At 40.2% G+C, this 15828-nt stretch overlaps 3 protein-coding genes and 1 non-coding gene across 4 annotated transcripts in view; 2 read left to right on the forward strand and 2 right to left on the reverse strand.

Annotated features, from left to right (window-relative positions):
- Positions 1-15828, forward strand: part of limd2 (LIM domain containing 2) — a 119124-nt gene that overhangs the window by 55151 nt on the left and 48145 nt on the right. The gene's annotated exons all lie outside the window — the stretch shown is intronic.
- Positions 291-5043, reverse strand: ccdc47 (coiled-coil domain containing 47). The gene is made up of 12 exons (XM_061065568.1): positions 4724-5043; positions 4505-4606; positions 3595-3769; positions 3328-3449; positions 3175-3240; positions 2910-3011; positions 2667-2777; positions 2475-2560; positions 2321-2379; positions 2116-2225; positions 1824-1991; positions 291-935 (listed from the first exon to the last, which is right to left on the reverse strand). Exons 1-12 carry the CDS (start codon positions 5012-5014, stop codon positions 855-857), a joined length of 1473 nt encoding a protein of 490 aa, XP_060921551.1. The 5' UTR covers positions 5015-5043; the 3' UTR covers positions 291-854.
- On the forward strand, positions 9322-13998 carry dcaf7 (ddb1 and cul4 associated factor 7). Its single transcript, XM_061065584.1, has 7 exons — positions 9322-9705; positions 10016-10174; positions 11516-11627; positions 11732-11850; positions 11942-12151; positions 12296-12413; positions 13305-13998. Exons 1-7 carry the CDS (start codon positions 9568-9570, stop codon positions 13475-13477), a joined length of 1029 nt encoding a protein of 342 aa, XP_060921567.1. The 5' UTR covers positions 9322-9567; the 3' UTR covers positions 13478-13998.
- trnac-gca (transfer RNA cysteine (anticodon GCA)) lies at positions 15233-15304 on the reverse strand. Its single transcript has one exon. It is a non-coding gene; the product is annotated as a tRNA-Cys (tRNA).

Here is a 15828-nt window from a genome sequence, read left to right on the forward strand (position 1 = left end):
CCAGACTTACATCCTGATAGACATGGTCATTGTATCTATTTTAGCCTGGTAACCACTAACGTAACCAAATCTAGAGCAGAGACTGCTGACACAATCTAGGAGCTATATTTAGCATCAAGCCTTGCCCATTCTGGTCTTCGTTATAGACCCGCACTCTTTTAATGCTCGCTACCAGGAGGTGTGAGTATCAGTCTTGATCACATTAACTGAATCAGGATATTTATTGAACTCAAATTAAGTCCTCGTGAAGTTACTTGACTTTCTACCATTAAAAACACATTAGAAACAGGTTTATTGTCAGATTCCAGTGCATTTTATTGTTGTTCAGATATTCATTAGAAACAGCCAGCAAGAAACCAATCTCATAGCAGATATAAATAAAAAAATTGAGCTCAGGATTATACAAATGCTTATAAATACCCACTGAAACCACAGACGTTTTTGAATTCCTTTTAAAATGTGGTGCAATACCACCCAATAGCACGTTCTTTCCCAGCAGATTAGGTTTTAAAAAGCTCAAAAAGCTACACAGCCTTCAGAGAGCGCTTCAATTAATTTTGAGAAGAAGATACCTGGACAGAAAAAAAAAATGCTGAATTATAGGTGACAGATTTGAAGGTGAAAAAGTCCTTCTCGCTTGATACAGACGGTTCACACTCAGTCGTTAAGGTTAAGCCAAACGGAGCAGTTGGTGACAGACAGCTAAGCTTAACAGAGGCACATGACGTCTCTTTAAAGCTGGAGCGACTGGGAGCCAGAGCTGCGGACTGTGGTGAGAGAAGATGGAGGAAACCGTCTGTACTGAGCACCGCTTTTTTTACGTGTGCTTGTGTCACTATCCCTGTGGTGATCTTTCACATGGCTTTCACTTTGATTTGCTTCATCTTCATCTGCTTCTTCTCGATCTTTTTCTGTTCGCGGCGCTGAGCTGCCTCCTGAAAGAAAAAAAGGAACAAAACCAAAAAAAAGTTTAAAGATCTTAAAGTCAACAGTAAAAAAAAAAAAAACATTGTGATTTTGTTTGAATGTGCGTACAACTTTGAAAAGGCACATGATTCATTATCATAGATAATAGATGAAAAGAGGAGCAATTCTCCTGTTTATGAAATAATGAAGAAGATATAGCAAGCAACTGGTTTAGTTTAGTCAAAGCGCTTTTACACCGCATGTCACACCTACCCGCTCACACACATTCACACACTGATGGCAGAGCTTATCAGGTAAAGTGACCATCAGAAGAAACTATTCCCTTTCATGCAGTGGGAACAACTTGGGGCTAAGTGTCTTGCATTCGGACGCTGGTTCTGCTCGAGGTTTCTGTCTCTTATAAGGACGTTTGTTCTTGCCACTGTTGCTTAGTGCTCATGATGGATTCATGTTGGGTCTTTGTAGATAACATAACAAAGAGTTCGGTCTAGACCTGCCCTTTTGTTAAGTGTCTTGAGATAACATTTATTATGAATTGGCACTAAACAAATAAAGTTTGATAGACACAGAAACGTCCTTTGATTTGCTTACTGTTGTTTCAACATTTCGGTGTCTGTCAAGGGTGAAGGAAGAAGTTATAACATGTTGATAAAGTTTAAGATGAAGAAGAAGAATGTTGTCATTTTTTAACAGAGCCCTGTTTCTCGCTGTCATGCTGAACTAACTGGTTGTCGGCCCTAGATACATATTTGCCAAAAGAAGCCAAGAGTGTTGAAAATTAACAAATTGATTTTAAGGCAAGACAGCAGGAAAAAAGCACATTTCCCAAAAGTAACAAGTATTTCCTCAAAAAATATTTTTTGTGTATATTAATTTGCGTCTTTCTGGTTTCACACCTCCAGACGGCGTTGTCTCTCAGGATCCTCCTCATTCATGATCCTCTCCTTCTCGGCTCTCTTCTTCTCCTCGCGGCGTGTCTGTGCGGCCTCCTGGCGCTGAGCGTGCGTCTGCTTCAGGAAGTTCTCCTCCACGCGGGCGCGGTTTCGGTCCGCTTTCATTTTGCCCTGAATAAACAGGAGCGGAGGGATAAGGGATTCAGAACTTTGACTATGAATTTGGTTTTTAATGACACAAAATATCCCCAATAAGTGAGTGATGATTCAAAGTGATTGAGAGTCTTCTGCTCACCTCTCTGTTGAGACGGAGTTTCTTGACCTTATCGATGCTGTAGATCACCATGTTCATGAGAGGAAGCAGAGAGTCCATGTCTTTGGGAGAGGTGTTGCCCATGCCAGGCACTAAACACAAAAAACATTCAGTGTACATGAAACACATTTTGAAAACCTTGTTATGAAGCTCTGATGTATTACAACAGGAGAGACCCAATTCTCACCATTAAATGTAAACAGCAGCGTCTTCTTGGTCTCAGGCAGCTTTAAAGGCTGACCCTCCCTGAAGGAAGCACACGTGAACTTTAAGTACCCCAAATGAAAAAGTGAATTATACGTAGGGGAATAAAAAGACAAACAGACTGAATAAACACTTACTCCTGCATAATTTTTGGACCAGAAAATTGGTCCGAGAAATGGATGGACTCGATCTTGTCAGCATGGTTGGTGATGTAATGCACCATCTAAAAGATATTTTAAAAAAAACAGACATGTCAGAGATATGGGTTACATAACAGAGAAGTATGTTGTCAGCAAGATCCGACTCTGTAGTGCCCTTTGTGAGTTTACCTTGTTGTCCATCACCCCATCTGTGACCTCGCCCATCTCGCTAAGAATAGCCAGGGAGTCTGGAAGGCCGTACTTGGCCCCAGACTTAGGCTTGTCCCCGCAGAACTCACTCTATGGTGAAAAAGGGCATTGTTCAATTATTAATGACAACATCAAATGTGTATGGGTCTATATCTATAAGACTACAAACCGTTTGGCTTGTAACTATCCAATTCTTGTATAACAGACATGGAGGGTAATTACCAAGTCCTGCATCTCCTTCTGCAGCTTGGCCATGGCCTTCTTAGTACCAACAGAAAACACAAAAGTGTCCATGTCCTCTTCATTAAGAGTCACTTTGATTTGCTAAAAGAAAAAAAGAAAAATCAAACAGACCAAAAGACATTTGTGAGACAATGATTACGGTTTCTAGACTACTTTACGTAGCACGGGCCAGTATATCTGTAAATGCTCCACTTCACAGACCTCCACACCAGCATAACTGAGGCCTTATTTGAAAGCTACGTACCACTTGATCACAGACTGGCCTCATCATCCTGGCCAGAACGTTAAGGAGGTCCTGCCTCTTCAAAAACTGTAATCAAACACAGAGCACATTACACGACTGCATATTCAACAGGGGCTTTAGCGCACGCCAATAAACGCAACAAATTGCCCGTACCTTGAGCTGGATCAACATCCCTTCACAGCACACGCGTCCGGAGCACCACAGGTTGTAGATGTGCTCATTTTCCTGGTTCAGCTTTCCAGTGCTAACTGGTTCTTTACTGGTGCCGTCATCACCTAAAAACACAGATTATTCTTAATGATCTGCTTCAAAGTGGATGTCACTATGTTATGCATTTGGGGCATAACCAGCAGGGACACACACACAGAAAAATGTTTAGTAAACACCCAGCAGTTGGCTGAACTGGCCGAACTCACTCACCCACTAGTGCAAAGTTGCTCTCTAGAAGTTCTCTGTGCGAGTTGAACCAGGCATGAGCGAGGCGACTGTTCTTGTTCTTTCCAATAATGTAGTTCATGATGTAGGCCAACAGGCCGGTCACCATCAGGATCTCCATGTAGTAACTCTCCCAACTGTTCTGCAGATGTGCAGGGACCTGCAGAGAGGAAGAAAGTGCTCATCAGCACTGAAGTCGGCCTATACTGGTATCAATACAACGACTATATGACATTATTAGGGGTGGGGAATCGCAGTGCAACTTGCAATGCCATGTGATACGGTCACGACTCCTCCTATGTGAAGGACCATGAAGAGGTGACAGGTTGAGTAAAATTGGCAGGGAAATCCGTTTAGACCTCTGGATTTTTTATTCTTTTGACACACCAGAAAAACTGCTAATGACATTGGTTCAAGCTCCATTGGTTGATGGGCTGATGTCTGTCAACAGGGCCGTAATCAGCCAATAGAAATATCTAACAGGTGCATCCCACCTATACAGTTATGTACAATAAATTTGTATCAGGTGATAAGTCAACTAGGGTGATCCATCTGCCTAGCTGCATTCAGTTGCCAAAATGCTACAACTTCAGTGCTGCTATCGTTGAGTTTTCATGACAGACGTTAATTTAAACTGTCTGAATCTTAAATTTAAGAGCCAAATTCCTCAGCCAGCAGCAACAGAACAGTATTTCTATTTTACCTAGCGCTGATGCAGTACTGCATTTGTCATAAAATAAGCTGTTTAGTAAATGCAATCCACAATCTTGATGACTTTACAGTAAAGATGTTTTTTTTAAATGCAGCAGAAAGCGTGTGCACTTTCAGAGACAGGGTGGGTAACAATCAGCAGCTGACAGTATGTGAGAAGATCGCGTCAATAAGCCTGGCTTACTGTGTGGATTATGAGGGGGTCTTTCATGGAGTGGCCTGTCTTCTCCATGTCTCCAATCCCCTCAAACTCCTCCTGGTCATATTTGCTGTACATGTCTTGATCCTGAGGAAAGAGGAGGGTGAGTTAGCCGTTTAACAGATTAAAACTCAATACAAGCCAAAACTTACTACGACACGGCGACAGCAATAAAACATTTTTTAAAAAAGGACGGCACTATACCTGCGTCTCCGAGTCGTCGAAGCCATCCAGCCCGTCCTCCAGCTCCACGGTGGCTTCATCTTCGTCCTCGTCCTCCTCGGGCTGCGACGACTGCGCCGCGCGAGGCGGGGGAGCGGTTTCCGTCTCGGCTGCCGCGTCCTCGTTCATGTCCTCGAACTCGGCGAAGTCGTTGTCGTCGAAGTCCGCTATGTCCTCGCCGTCGTCAAAATCGTCGTTGTAGCGTCCCCTGGAGACGGGGAAGGCCAGGAGGAGGAGCAGAGCGGGGATCAGGAGGAGATGTGTTCCTCGCATGGTGGCGCCTAAAACCCGAAGGAGAAAAACAAGAGTGAAGGAGGATCACGTTTCAACTATGTTGCAATACACAACGTCTTGTGTGTTTGATGTCTTCACATGAGGCCAATGTGGTCGCTTGTATATCACAAGGTCAACCTGCTTTGGTCTACCACATTACGACACCAACATCACACAGGGCAGGGTCTCTGACAAAACTGTGACAACCGAGCCCAGGTCATCCTGATTCATGTTACAGTGAGCGGGTTAATCTCTTGTGGCACACATGGGGCAATCGTGACAAAAAAGCCTAACTAGAAAAGATGGAAAGCAGAAGAAAGGGAAGTCATGTTCAGTACAGGAAACCTGTCAGGTCATCTGCTCATTCAAAGTGCTGTCACCTTTGTCATTCCCAAAAAGGACAATCCTACAATAAATCAGAGTAAATACTCCTCGTGTGGCAGCAGGACTGATAAGCTCTGTAGAAGTTTTAGGAGTTTTACTATTTGTGGGTGTGCCTCAACTCAAGTAGTGAATAATCAACCAACAAAAAAAAAAAAAAAAACTGGGGCTAGCTCTACTAACTTTGACTAATCTAATCTGACTTTATAACAGGTTAGAATAACAGTTTTCTGTGTAACTAGAGGGGCATTAAGTTAAACATGTGTACTTAACTAACTACACATGTAGGATTAAACCGCAAGCCGTAATCATATGTCAGTGCCAGACCCATCCCCCAGCACCCTCTCACTTTATCATTAGCTGTTAGCAAATCTGGAATTAGCATGCTAACATGGCTCAGTGTTGCGAGCAACCAGGCTGATCCTGGACCCAAAACCAGAGTTATTTTCTGTTTAACACAACTTCGGAAATAAGACGTATTCACACGTAGACAGTGGGGAACTCACCTGGAGAATGCAGTGACAATAAACGTGACTCTGGTTGAGCTCAAGTAGCTTCAACTGTCCTTGTAGAAATGTTACGCTTGAAAGCTAATTCACTACACGACATGGGATCTACCTTTCAAAGCTGAAGTATCGCGATAGGACGGGTATGACGCGTCGATTGTGCCAGAAGAAAAACCCTCACTGTATGATGGGTGATAAGTGCCTTTGAGGAGTGATTTGTCTCATGATATTGCAAACGTATTGAACGTTTAATAGAATATTTATGACAGGCATCTGTAATTGACTTCTTTCTAGTCAAAATGAGCATTTCAGACATCCATAAGGATATTCTTCCTATTTAAGTGTCATAAATAAATAGCCTAAAAGCAATTTCAGAACTGTGTTCTTACAAAGGAATTCAAATACAATAATCTAAAATATATTAGAGAGCAATGGCAAACATCTTAAAAACAAAATTATAACAAGATATGTACAAGGTGTGCAAATGTAGGCCATCTATTTTGTTTCCATTATTGTATTTTTTTATTTAACTGATGTAAATATGTTTGATTTTTAACTTCTATTTTTATTTTTAATAATTATATTCCCGTCTCCTGTTTTCTTGAGCTGCTGTAACGCAAAATTTTCCCCCATGGGGGATCAATAAAATTTATCTTTATCTTTATCTTTATCTTTATCTATAATTTCATTCTTCATTCATCCATAATATTATTTTATATATCCATAAAAGCATTTATCCTAATTTAAATTACTTTCTTACTGGTCAAATAGCCATTATTATCGAGATGTTTGTTTTATACAAAAGAATTTAGTTAGGAGTATGCTTGGAAAATGATGTATGTTAGTGAATTTTTAAATTAAAACATCTATATGTAATTGTAGATTGATTTAGTTTTAATTAGTGCTTCAATTAAGTGCTTGGATTCTGGAGCTTGTATGCTGTGGAAATACAGTATGGTCATGTTAAATACGGTTAAATATGATATCAACTAACCAAGTTTTAGTTATGACATGCAATCAAGAGATACAATCAAATCTTGTATAAAACACTTTTAAGGATGCCCTCCGATGGTTTATACGATACAACATCATGTCGATTGTAAAATGTTGATTTCCTATAAAACAGGATGTATATTTCATTAAGCCTTTGGTTGCTGCTCTTACAATTGTAGGTTTTTAGTCAAGGACTTTTTTTTATTTTTACTTTTCTCCACTAAAAAGGTAGAAAAGTGCATGAAGAAAAAAGAAAGCATATTCCGACATAAGAAAAAAATAAAATGTAAATATTATTGGCCTCTAACTCTCTATTTGTTATCATGAGCCACTCTACCCTCTAGTGGTCACAGAGCGCAACTATAATGTTGGTCAAGTTAGACATTATGACATGATCGGACATCCGGTCAAATGTTCAAAATAAAACTCATAAAAGACAAGGGACGTAATTTACTTGTAACAAAGGTAACACGTCAAAACAAGATTTATATATATTTTAAAAAAAACATGCTCTTAATTCTGTTGTCGAAATTCAGCATTACTGACCCCTAGGACCCCTATAAGAAATGTTAATACAGTACATTAACAAAGGAATAAAGTTCACAAGTTCTCAGTAATTAAAATACAAAGAGACATTTGCACCAATGTTTCTGAAACAAAGGGATACCTTGTGTCACTAATGTGGGCTGAGTGAGAGATATTATGATCACATTTTCTGATACACACACATTTATGCATAACATTTCTCAGTACAGCATGAAGCAACAAGACAATGTTAGTGTCTTAATAATATTAATAATTAAATGACAACTGCAACTGTTCCATTTCATTCCACGTAAGTTCTCAGTCTCAGTTATTTTAGTTTTACTGTAATTGAACCACATGTGAGCAGTATACAGTGGAGTATAGTGAGCTCTACAACGCTCTGTTTTAACATTGTTCATGCACATTAGAAATATGCTAGTTTCAGTTCAAATGGAAGAATAGTTCTAATAAACTGCGAACTGTGGCTCAGTTGGTAGAGTCGTCGCCTCTCAACCGGACGGTCGAGGGTTCAATCCCCAGCTGGGCAACATGTCCGATGTGTCCCTGGGCAAGACACTTAACCCCGAATTGCTCCCGCTGCTTCAGTGGCGGTGTATGAATGGGATTAGTTACTTCTGATGATACTACATAGCGATCACTACCATCAGTGTGTGAATGGGTGGGTGTGACCTGTGGTGTAAAAGCGCTTTGAGTAGTCGGAAGACTAGGAAAGCGCTATATAAGCTCAAGTCCATTTAATAAGAATAGAACACAAACCATACTGATGTTGATGTACTATGTCAGGGGTTCCCAAACTTTTCAGGTCGTGACCCCCAAACAGAGGGTGACAGAAACTGGGGACCCCCCACTGTTCTTTAAGGTGGTTAGTTAGGTATATAACGTAGCGACAGCCACGCACACACTAATAAACCTATCCAAAAACTAGGAACACAAAATAATACAACAGCCTAAAAGAATTTAAATTTTCATTTCCATTTCACTTAATGATACTGTCTTATATGACATTGGACTACTTTTTGTATATTTACAAAAATGGTAAAAAGATATATTTATGCACTTTTAGTCTTTTATGGAAGGCATCTCGCGACCCCCCTCTTGGTGGCTTGGCGACCCACCTTGGGGTCCCGACCCCCACTTTGGGAACCACTGTACTATGTTATTCGCCAAAAGCTTGGGGGCAAAAACAATAAATGTGAGAAAATGTTGAATCCATTTTCTTAAACAATAATAAAAAAAAAAAGATTCACCAAATCATGAACAAATAAACACATGAATAATCAAAGTGCCCCATCTAAGTCAGAGGGGGAACGAGTCACATGGAGTAAAATTAAACAGGAATGGCAACAATATTGGTACAATCAGACAAAGGGAAGACATTTATATTCAATTCAGAGGGAAATAGATAAAATAAAATACAGAGGGAGCAACAGAAGAGAGGAGGTCGTAATGTCCAGGTTAAGAATTGGTCACAGTAATTTAAACAGCAACTCTACATATCGTTGGAAAACATTCATCCGGCCTTTGTGAGATGTGCAATCTAGCAGAATGAACATGTAGTTATTAAATGTAGAAAGTATGTAGCACATAGACAGAACATGATGTCAGAAACGGAGAGAGAGGGACTCGTAAGAAGAGATTTCAAAAGTATTTTGGAGTGTGGAGAGAGGCTGAAGATGCTTGTTTAAATATCTCTTGAGAACAGGTTTGTTGAGGAGGATATAGGAATGTGAGTAATAATTAAATCCAGCAGATGGCAGTAATGCAACTTTTTGGATGCCAGCTGCCAATAAAATCCAAATAATAATAAGAAGAAGCAGAAGAATCAAAGTGCCTCTCTAAACCTGTTTTATTTTGAAACAAATAACCGGAAGTCGTCGGGACTGTTCTTCTCTTGACGGGTCTTTTGGTCGTACCGAGCAATGCTACTCTTTGTTAAGTAAAGTGGTGAGAATTCTTGCTCTGAAACCAGATCTGTTCGATTAAATGGATATAATCGCCTAAGCCGATGCCATTCGCTTCTGCAAGATAAGTAACTGGCGAACAGTTTGCTTGCGAGACTACTTATTTCGTAGTTCGCTGACGCTAGCGTGTTAGCTTGCTCAGACAACAGCTGCAGTCCGAGAGAGGATGTCGCTGCACGGCAAGAGAAAAGAGATCTACAAATACGAGGCGCCATGGACGGTGTACGCGATGAACTGGAGTGTGCGTCCGGACAAACGCTTCCGTCTGGCGTTGGGAAGCTTCGTGGAGGAATACAACAACAAGGTGTGTTTAGACTTTAAACATTCACGAGCTAACACACTGTTATAAGAGATGAAAACCGTGAGGGAGCTTATGCTAATGCTAGCTGTCCTGCGCACCACCTTACGTTCACAATGTCTGTTTTGTTGTTTTTCCCCCCCAATCAAAAAAAAAAACACCAAGTTTCACACTTAACTCTTTTGTTAATGTTCAGCCAGTCTGCCTTTTCCATTAATAGTAATTTCCCTTAGTGACAATGCGCGTAGCCAGTGCTATTTCTGACCCCTCGTTGCCCCTGCAGACATTAAATAACAGATTGTGTGTTTCTGCTCAGGTCCAGCTGGTGGGCCTGGAAGAGGAGAGCTCAGAGTTTGTCTGCAGGAACACATTCGACCATCCTTACCCCACCACCAAGATCATGTGGATCCCCGACACTAAGGGTGTGTACCCCGATCTGCTGGCCACCAGTGGAGACTACCTGCGCATATGGAGGGTAAGCTTTCTGATTTATATGATGATGATGATGATGAGATTCAACTTTATTGTCATTACACATATACAAGTATAGAGTAATGAAATGAGGTTTGGCATCTCACCAGAAGTGCAAATAAGCAGAAAGTGCAAGAATCTGTGCTATGTACAAGTAATTACAAAATTTACAGATGTAGGCTAAATAAAAGTGAATTATTGGGTATATATGGCTGGATTAATGGGATGCTATAAATATAAATAAATGCTCTAAATATAAGTATATTCAATTCAATTCAATTAAAAAAACTTTATTTGTCCCCGGGGGGCAATTCAAAGGCACACAGAGCAGTAAATTAACAACAGTGCAAGTAGACGAAACATTTTAACCTGAATATAAAGTGTCAATTTAAATACAACTTAAAGCTTAAACTTAACTTAAAATACAAAATATAAAAAGAGTAGATATAAGTGGACAGTGATCGGACTAACAGATGTAAACAGATATAAACATAACTATGTGCAGTAAATGAGAAATAAATATATATACACAGAGCTATGTGCAAGTAGGCAAATACTAAATGATAAGTTAATAAGGTGAATAATGGAACAACAGAACTAATATATACAATATAACTGTGAAGGTAAAAATTAGATCAGAGTTCAGTAGAGAGACAGCTCTGGGGAAGAAGCTGTTCCTCAGTCTGCTGGTTCTCTGTCCGGAGGCTTCTGAAGCGCCTATTTATATCTGTATATTTAATTTATGTTTATTAAATTCCACAAACAGATTAAAGCTAAAAAAAAAAAAATAAAATCAATTGATCCTACAATCAAGTGCTGTGTGCGTCCAGAAGGTGGTCCACGTTATTCTTCTTTTATCTGGAGTTATCCACTGCCAGCCACATCTTTGCACTTGGTGCTTACTCTCTGCTTCTTTTGTTTATATCTTTCATGTAATGTTCTAGGGCTGGGAAATATATCAAGTTTTTAAGATATATCGATACATTTTCAAACAAGATATAGTGTAAGACAATATTGTTAATATGGATATAGTTTGTGTTACATTAAAATAACGTTACAGAGGTGCCAGGTCACTTTTTTCTCATCTCACTGATGATGACTGACTGTCTGTCCCTCCTAACCCTGCTCCTCTCTCTCGCTCTCTTTTATTGTATTTAAACATTTTTATTTTATAATATTACTTTTTAAATTCACAAACAGGTAGTTTCTTTTCCACGTGTTTTCACTGTTAATAAAATACATATCGACATGTATCGCCATTCAGCTAAACAATATCGAGATATGAGTTTTGGTCCATATCGCCCAGCCCTATAATGTACAAATGATTTTGCCTTTTGTCGTGCAGGTCAGCGACACAGAAACACGCCTTGAATGTTTGCTGAATAACAACAAGAACTCAGACTTCTGTGCTCCCCTCACCTCCTTTGATTGGAATGAAGTTGACCCTAATCTGCTTGGTAAGAAGAAAAACAATTTATTATAAGGAGGATATAAATTGTATAATCCTCTTAAATTTGTGTATTGAAGCATGGCGGTTCACTTCTTTCTTTTTTTTTTTTAGGCACGTCCAGCATTGACACCACGTGCACCATCTGGGGGTTGGAGACCGGCCAGGTATTAGGACGGGTCAACCTGGTGTCTGGACATGTGAAGACCCAGCTGATTGCTCATGACAAAGAGGTCTGTATACGTTTCTGTCTGCCACATGACGGGCTCGTGTAGAGGACCCCAAAGAATATTCGGCTCATTGTCTGCGTGGTGTCTTGCGCAGGTGTATGACATCGCATTCAGCCGCGCAGGAGGCGGAAGAGACATGTTCGCCTCTGTCGGAGCTGATGGATCCGTCCGAATGTTCGACCTCCGGCACCTGGAGCACAGCACCATCATCTATGAAGACCCCCAGCACCACCCGCTGCTCCGCCTCTGCTGGAACAAACAGGACCCCAACTACTTAGCTACTATGGCTATGGACGGCATGGAGGTAACATAGCTGTCTTTTTTTCCCCCAGCTAGTAGACTGTGAAATGTCTTTTTATTATTTAACTCTTAGATTAGATATGTGTTTTTTTTAATGTGGTGTTTCTCTTCTCTCGTGTCTGGCGTTACATTTTTCTTTTTGTCATAGGTGGTCATCCTGGATGTACGTGTGCCTTGCACTCCGGTGGCTCGGCTGAACAACCATCGCGCTTGTGTCAACGGCATCGCCTGGGCCCCTCACTCCTCCTGTCACATCTGCACTGCAGGTAAAGGCACCTACAGATCTGAGGATAACAACAATCGATCAGGGCAGAATATAAGGTTTTAGGCATGCCATATAATGCAACAGTTTGTGTGCCTTCGATGTCTTGTTATTTGAATTAGGTCATCCCACTTTCAAAAAAAATGTATAAACCCATCAACCTTTTTCAAGCTTACAACTCACTTTAACAACTGCTGCTCTGAGTGTGCCTCTTCTTTCTGATCCAAACAAGACGGTTGCCTGAAAAATATATTACAACACGACCATAGATATCAATTATAGTGGGATTCATATTAACTATTTTTAATTAATTACGTAATATGATAATCGTGTAGGAGCTTTCTAGAGATTATTTAAGTAATATCTTTTGTGACCTGTGAACTAGGGCCCGACCAATGTCAATATTGGGGGAGGACAAAAAAAAATCGGACACTGATATATCGGCCGATATATTTCTTAGACCTGTGTTCGATCTGAAGACATAGATGTAGATATATACGCCTTGATTGCGTTGATCCCTCAAATGCGGTCATCAAACACTTGTGGAAAAGATATCTAATGAAGACAAGATGGTCACTGAACTGGGAAGTAGCTGCGCTTGACGCTCCGGAGAGTGATAATACTTGTTGTTATCCATATTTCACAATCCGCTGGTGACATAACTGCTAGTTTAATTCAGTGAAATACAATTAAATGCTGTTTGATTTCTTGAATAAATCTTGAATTATTGGTGCATGTTTGGGATAAAATATGCCGATTGCCAATATCGGCATATCCAGCTGGCAGATTAATCGGTCGTGCTTTTCTTCCCTTTATCTGCTCTCAGCTGCCCTTCATTCACTCATTCACTGTTCCTTCAGTAAAATATCTCTCTTGATGTCTCTTCTTTCGTCAGCTGACGACCACCAGGCTCTGATATGGGACATCCAGCAGATGCCTCGGGCGATCGAGGATCCCATCCTGGCCTACACGGCCGAAGGGGAGATCAACAACGTGCAGTGGGCCTCCACGCAGCCGGACTGGATCGCCATCTGCTACAACAACTGCCTGGAGATCCTGCGCGTCTGAACCCCATGAACACTTCATGAAGAAGAGCAGGAGCGTTGTTTCCGATTCGGACTTAATTTTTTCAGTCCTCGTCCTGCGCCACTGAGAAGGATGAGGTCACAAGTGAACTTCCTGAACGTGTTTGGAGTGTGACACCACCTGCTCCAACAATAACCTGGTTTACATTTTCTCTTCATCTCCTCCCTCAATTCTTCTTTCTTAAACGTGTTAGAGCTATTATTTATTTGCTCACAAGGTAGTGTCCATCTTCATCTGCACCGCAGCTGTAAGAAGCTTAGAGCAGTTATCTATTAAAATCTACTTTTTATACTTGTTGGTGTGATTTCAGCCAGCTGTGAGATTATCATGAAGGGTTTTGATGTAGTGTGTTTCATCTTGTTTGATTTGTAAAGATTGATGCAAACTACTGTAAGTGGCAGAAGATGACCTCTTTATTGTACCAATTTGTTGTAATGTGGACTCAAAAGATCAGTACATGAAAGTCTTGTTTAACCCTGGTGTGATTAAAAGTTTCATCAAGATGGTGTCTGTCCAGTTTGATAGTTTGGAGGCTCAAACGTGTGACCAGTGCATTTATTTTGATTGTAGAATAACCTGAGAAGGGATTCACAAAGTCACTGCAGCCGTGTCTGTCATCACGTGATTTTAGTCTGGCTGCTGATGCAGTGAGGCAACACTCATAACCTACCAGAGCAATGTCCTCCAGCCTTTTTATCTTAAACTTAACTCTCTGCTTCTTTTGTAGAAAAAAAAAAAGTGTTTGGAAAGCTGCGTTTTCTTCTTTGTGTTAGAGTAAGTTGTGAACTGGGAGTAGAATGAAAAAAACAAACAAAAAAAAAACGTTCAAACTTTGTCTGCCTCTTTTTCTTTGTTTTCAATGATTAAAGGGTCGTGTCCTTGTAGCATGCCATTACAAGGCGAAATGTACATACATATAAATATATCAACCTCAGATGTTGATAAGCCAAGTGTTCATGTTTTAGCTTTTTCATAAAGTTTATTATTGAATTTGCTCTAATAAATTGTATTTCTCCATGTCCTAGGAACAATATTGTCAGTGTGTTGATTTTGTAAAGACAACTTTTCGATGACAATCATTACTAGTAAAGAAAGAACTCAACAAGTCATACTCTGAACACGACTCCAACAGGAGGGCAGATGAAAAGTCCTGGAGCTCTTACAAAATGTGACTATAGATAGTGAAACTTTAATTTAGCTGCCTTTCTGCCAGAGACAAAAAATACATAAGCTCAATATTGTCTGTTTTGCCTTCTTACCTTGGATGTTGATCTGCGACCTGAGTCAAATTTTGAGCAAAAATGTAATGATGACCCGTGATCTGAATGATGAAATTTTTGATTAAAAAAAAAAAAAGAAGATCAGCAGGGACCTGAATCAAACGGAGGAAAAATATTGATCCTGGACCGACCAGGTGCACCTCAGTTGTGCAATCTCCTGGAAAAAAAAGAGCTGTGAAGACAAAACAGATGAGGGAAAGGAAAACACAGAACAGAGAAAACAGCTGAGCACCAACTTTGTCTGAATCACCAGATAAGACCCTCATTTAAGATATAATGAGTCCTTGAAGTGTCTGACTTCAACCTACATCTAACCACATGACTGTCAGCACGACACAGTTCTCCATCTCTCCCCTATTGATGCCCGATGTTTTAATGCTGATATATACTTTCATGCTGTTTAAATGTCGCTGTGATCATGCACGACCTGAGGTGACGTGTACTTTAATGACAATAGAGGGGGCATCCGGATTTGAACCGGGGACCTCTTGATCTGCAGTCAAATGCTCTACCACTGAGCTATACCCCCTGACATGCTGACAGACCAGCTGGTATCAGACTTTATAAGCAAATATGGGTGTGTGGCTTCTGTTTCTACTGAGTGTTTGCATAGGATCGTGTGTGTGTGTGTGTGTGTGTGTGTGTGTGTGTGTGTGTGTGTGTGTGTGTGTGTGTGTGTGTGTGTGTGTGTGTGTGTGTGTGTATATATATGCACCTGCACCGTAGTTTAGAGATGTGCTCAGGATGTAAATTGAATTCGTCATTCTTCTAAATTTCAAATGAATATCCTTTCACATTTTTTTTTTTTTTAAACTTTGCTCTGTTTTATTATAAAATTAAAAATATGTATAAATTATTTATTTTATATAAATTATGAATCCTGGGTAATTTTTCTCACAAGAAAAATAAACCATAGACAAATTTGAAGAACTTCTGTGCACAAATGAAAAGTTCGCCTTGTTTATCATAATTTAGCTTTAGGAATTTAGTTTCTTTATGAATTATTGATCATCTTTGGGATCTATGCGGTGTTACCGTCTATGGGCGTCACTC

The sequence above is a fragment of the Labrus mixtus genome, chromosome 20 (assembly GCF_963584025.1).
Source record: "Labrus mixtus chromosome 20, fLabMix1.1, whole genome shotgun sequence".
NCBI lineage: Eukaryota > Metazoa > Chordata > Actinopteri > Labriformes > Labridae > Labrus > Labrus mixtus.

Coding starts and splice junctions, on each gene's coding strand:
- ccdc47 (XM_061065568.1), bottom strand. CDS start 5,014: ATGCGAGGAACACATCTCCTCCTGATCCCCGCTCTGCTCCTCCTCCTG. Junction 3,012..3,174: donor GGCCAGTCTGTGATCAAGTG/GTACGTAGCTTT, acceptor TTTTTCTTTTAG/CAAATCAAAGTGACTCTTAA. Junction 1,992..2,115: donor AACTCCGTCTCAACAGAGAG/GTGAGCAGAAGA, acceptor CTGTTTATTCAG/GGCAAAATGAAAGCGGACCG.
- dcaf7 (XM_061065584.1), top strand. CDS start 9,568: ATGTCGCTGCACGGCAAGAGAAAAGAGATCTACAAATACGAGGCGCCA. Junction 11,628..11,731: donor AGTTGACCCTAATCTGCTTG/GTAAGAAGAAAA, acceptor TTTTTTTTTTAG/GCACGTCCAGCATTGACACC. Junction 11,851..11,941: donor TGATTGCTCATGACAAAGAG/GTCTGTATACGT, acceptor TGTCTTGCGCAG/GTGTATGACATCGCATTCAG.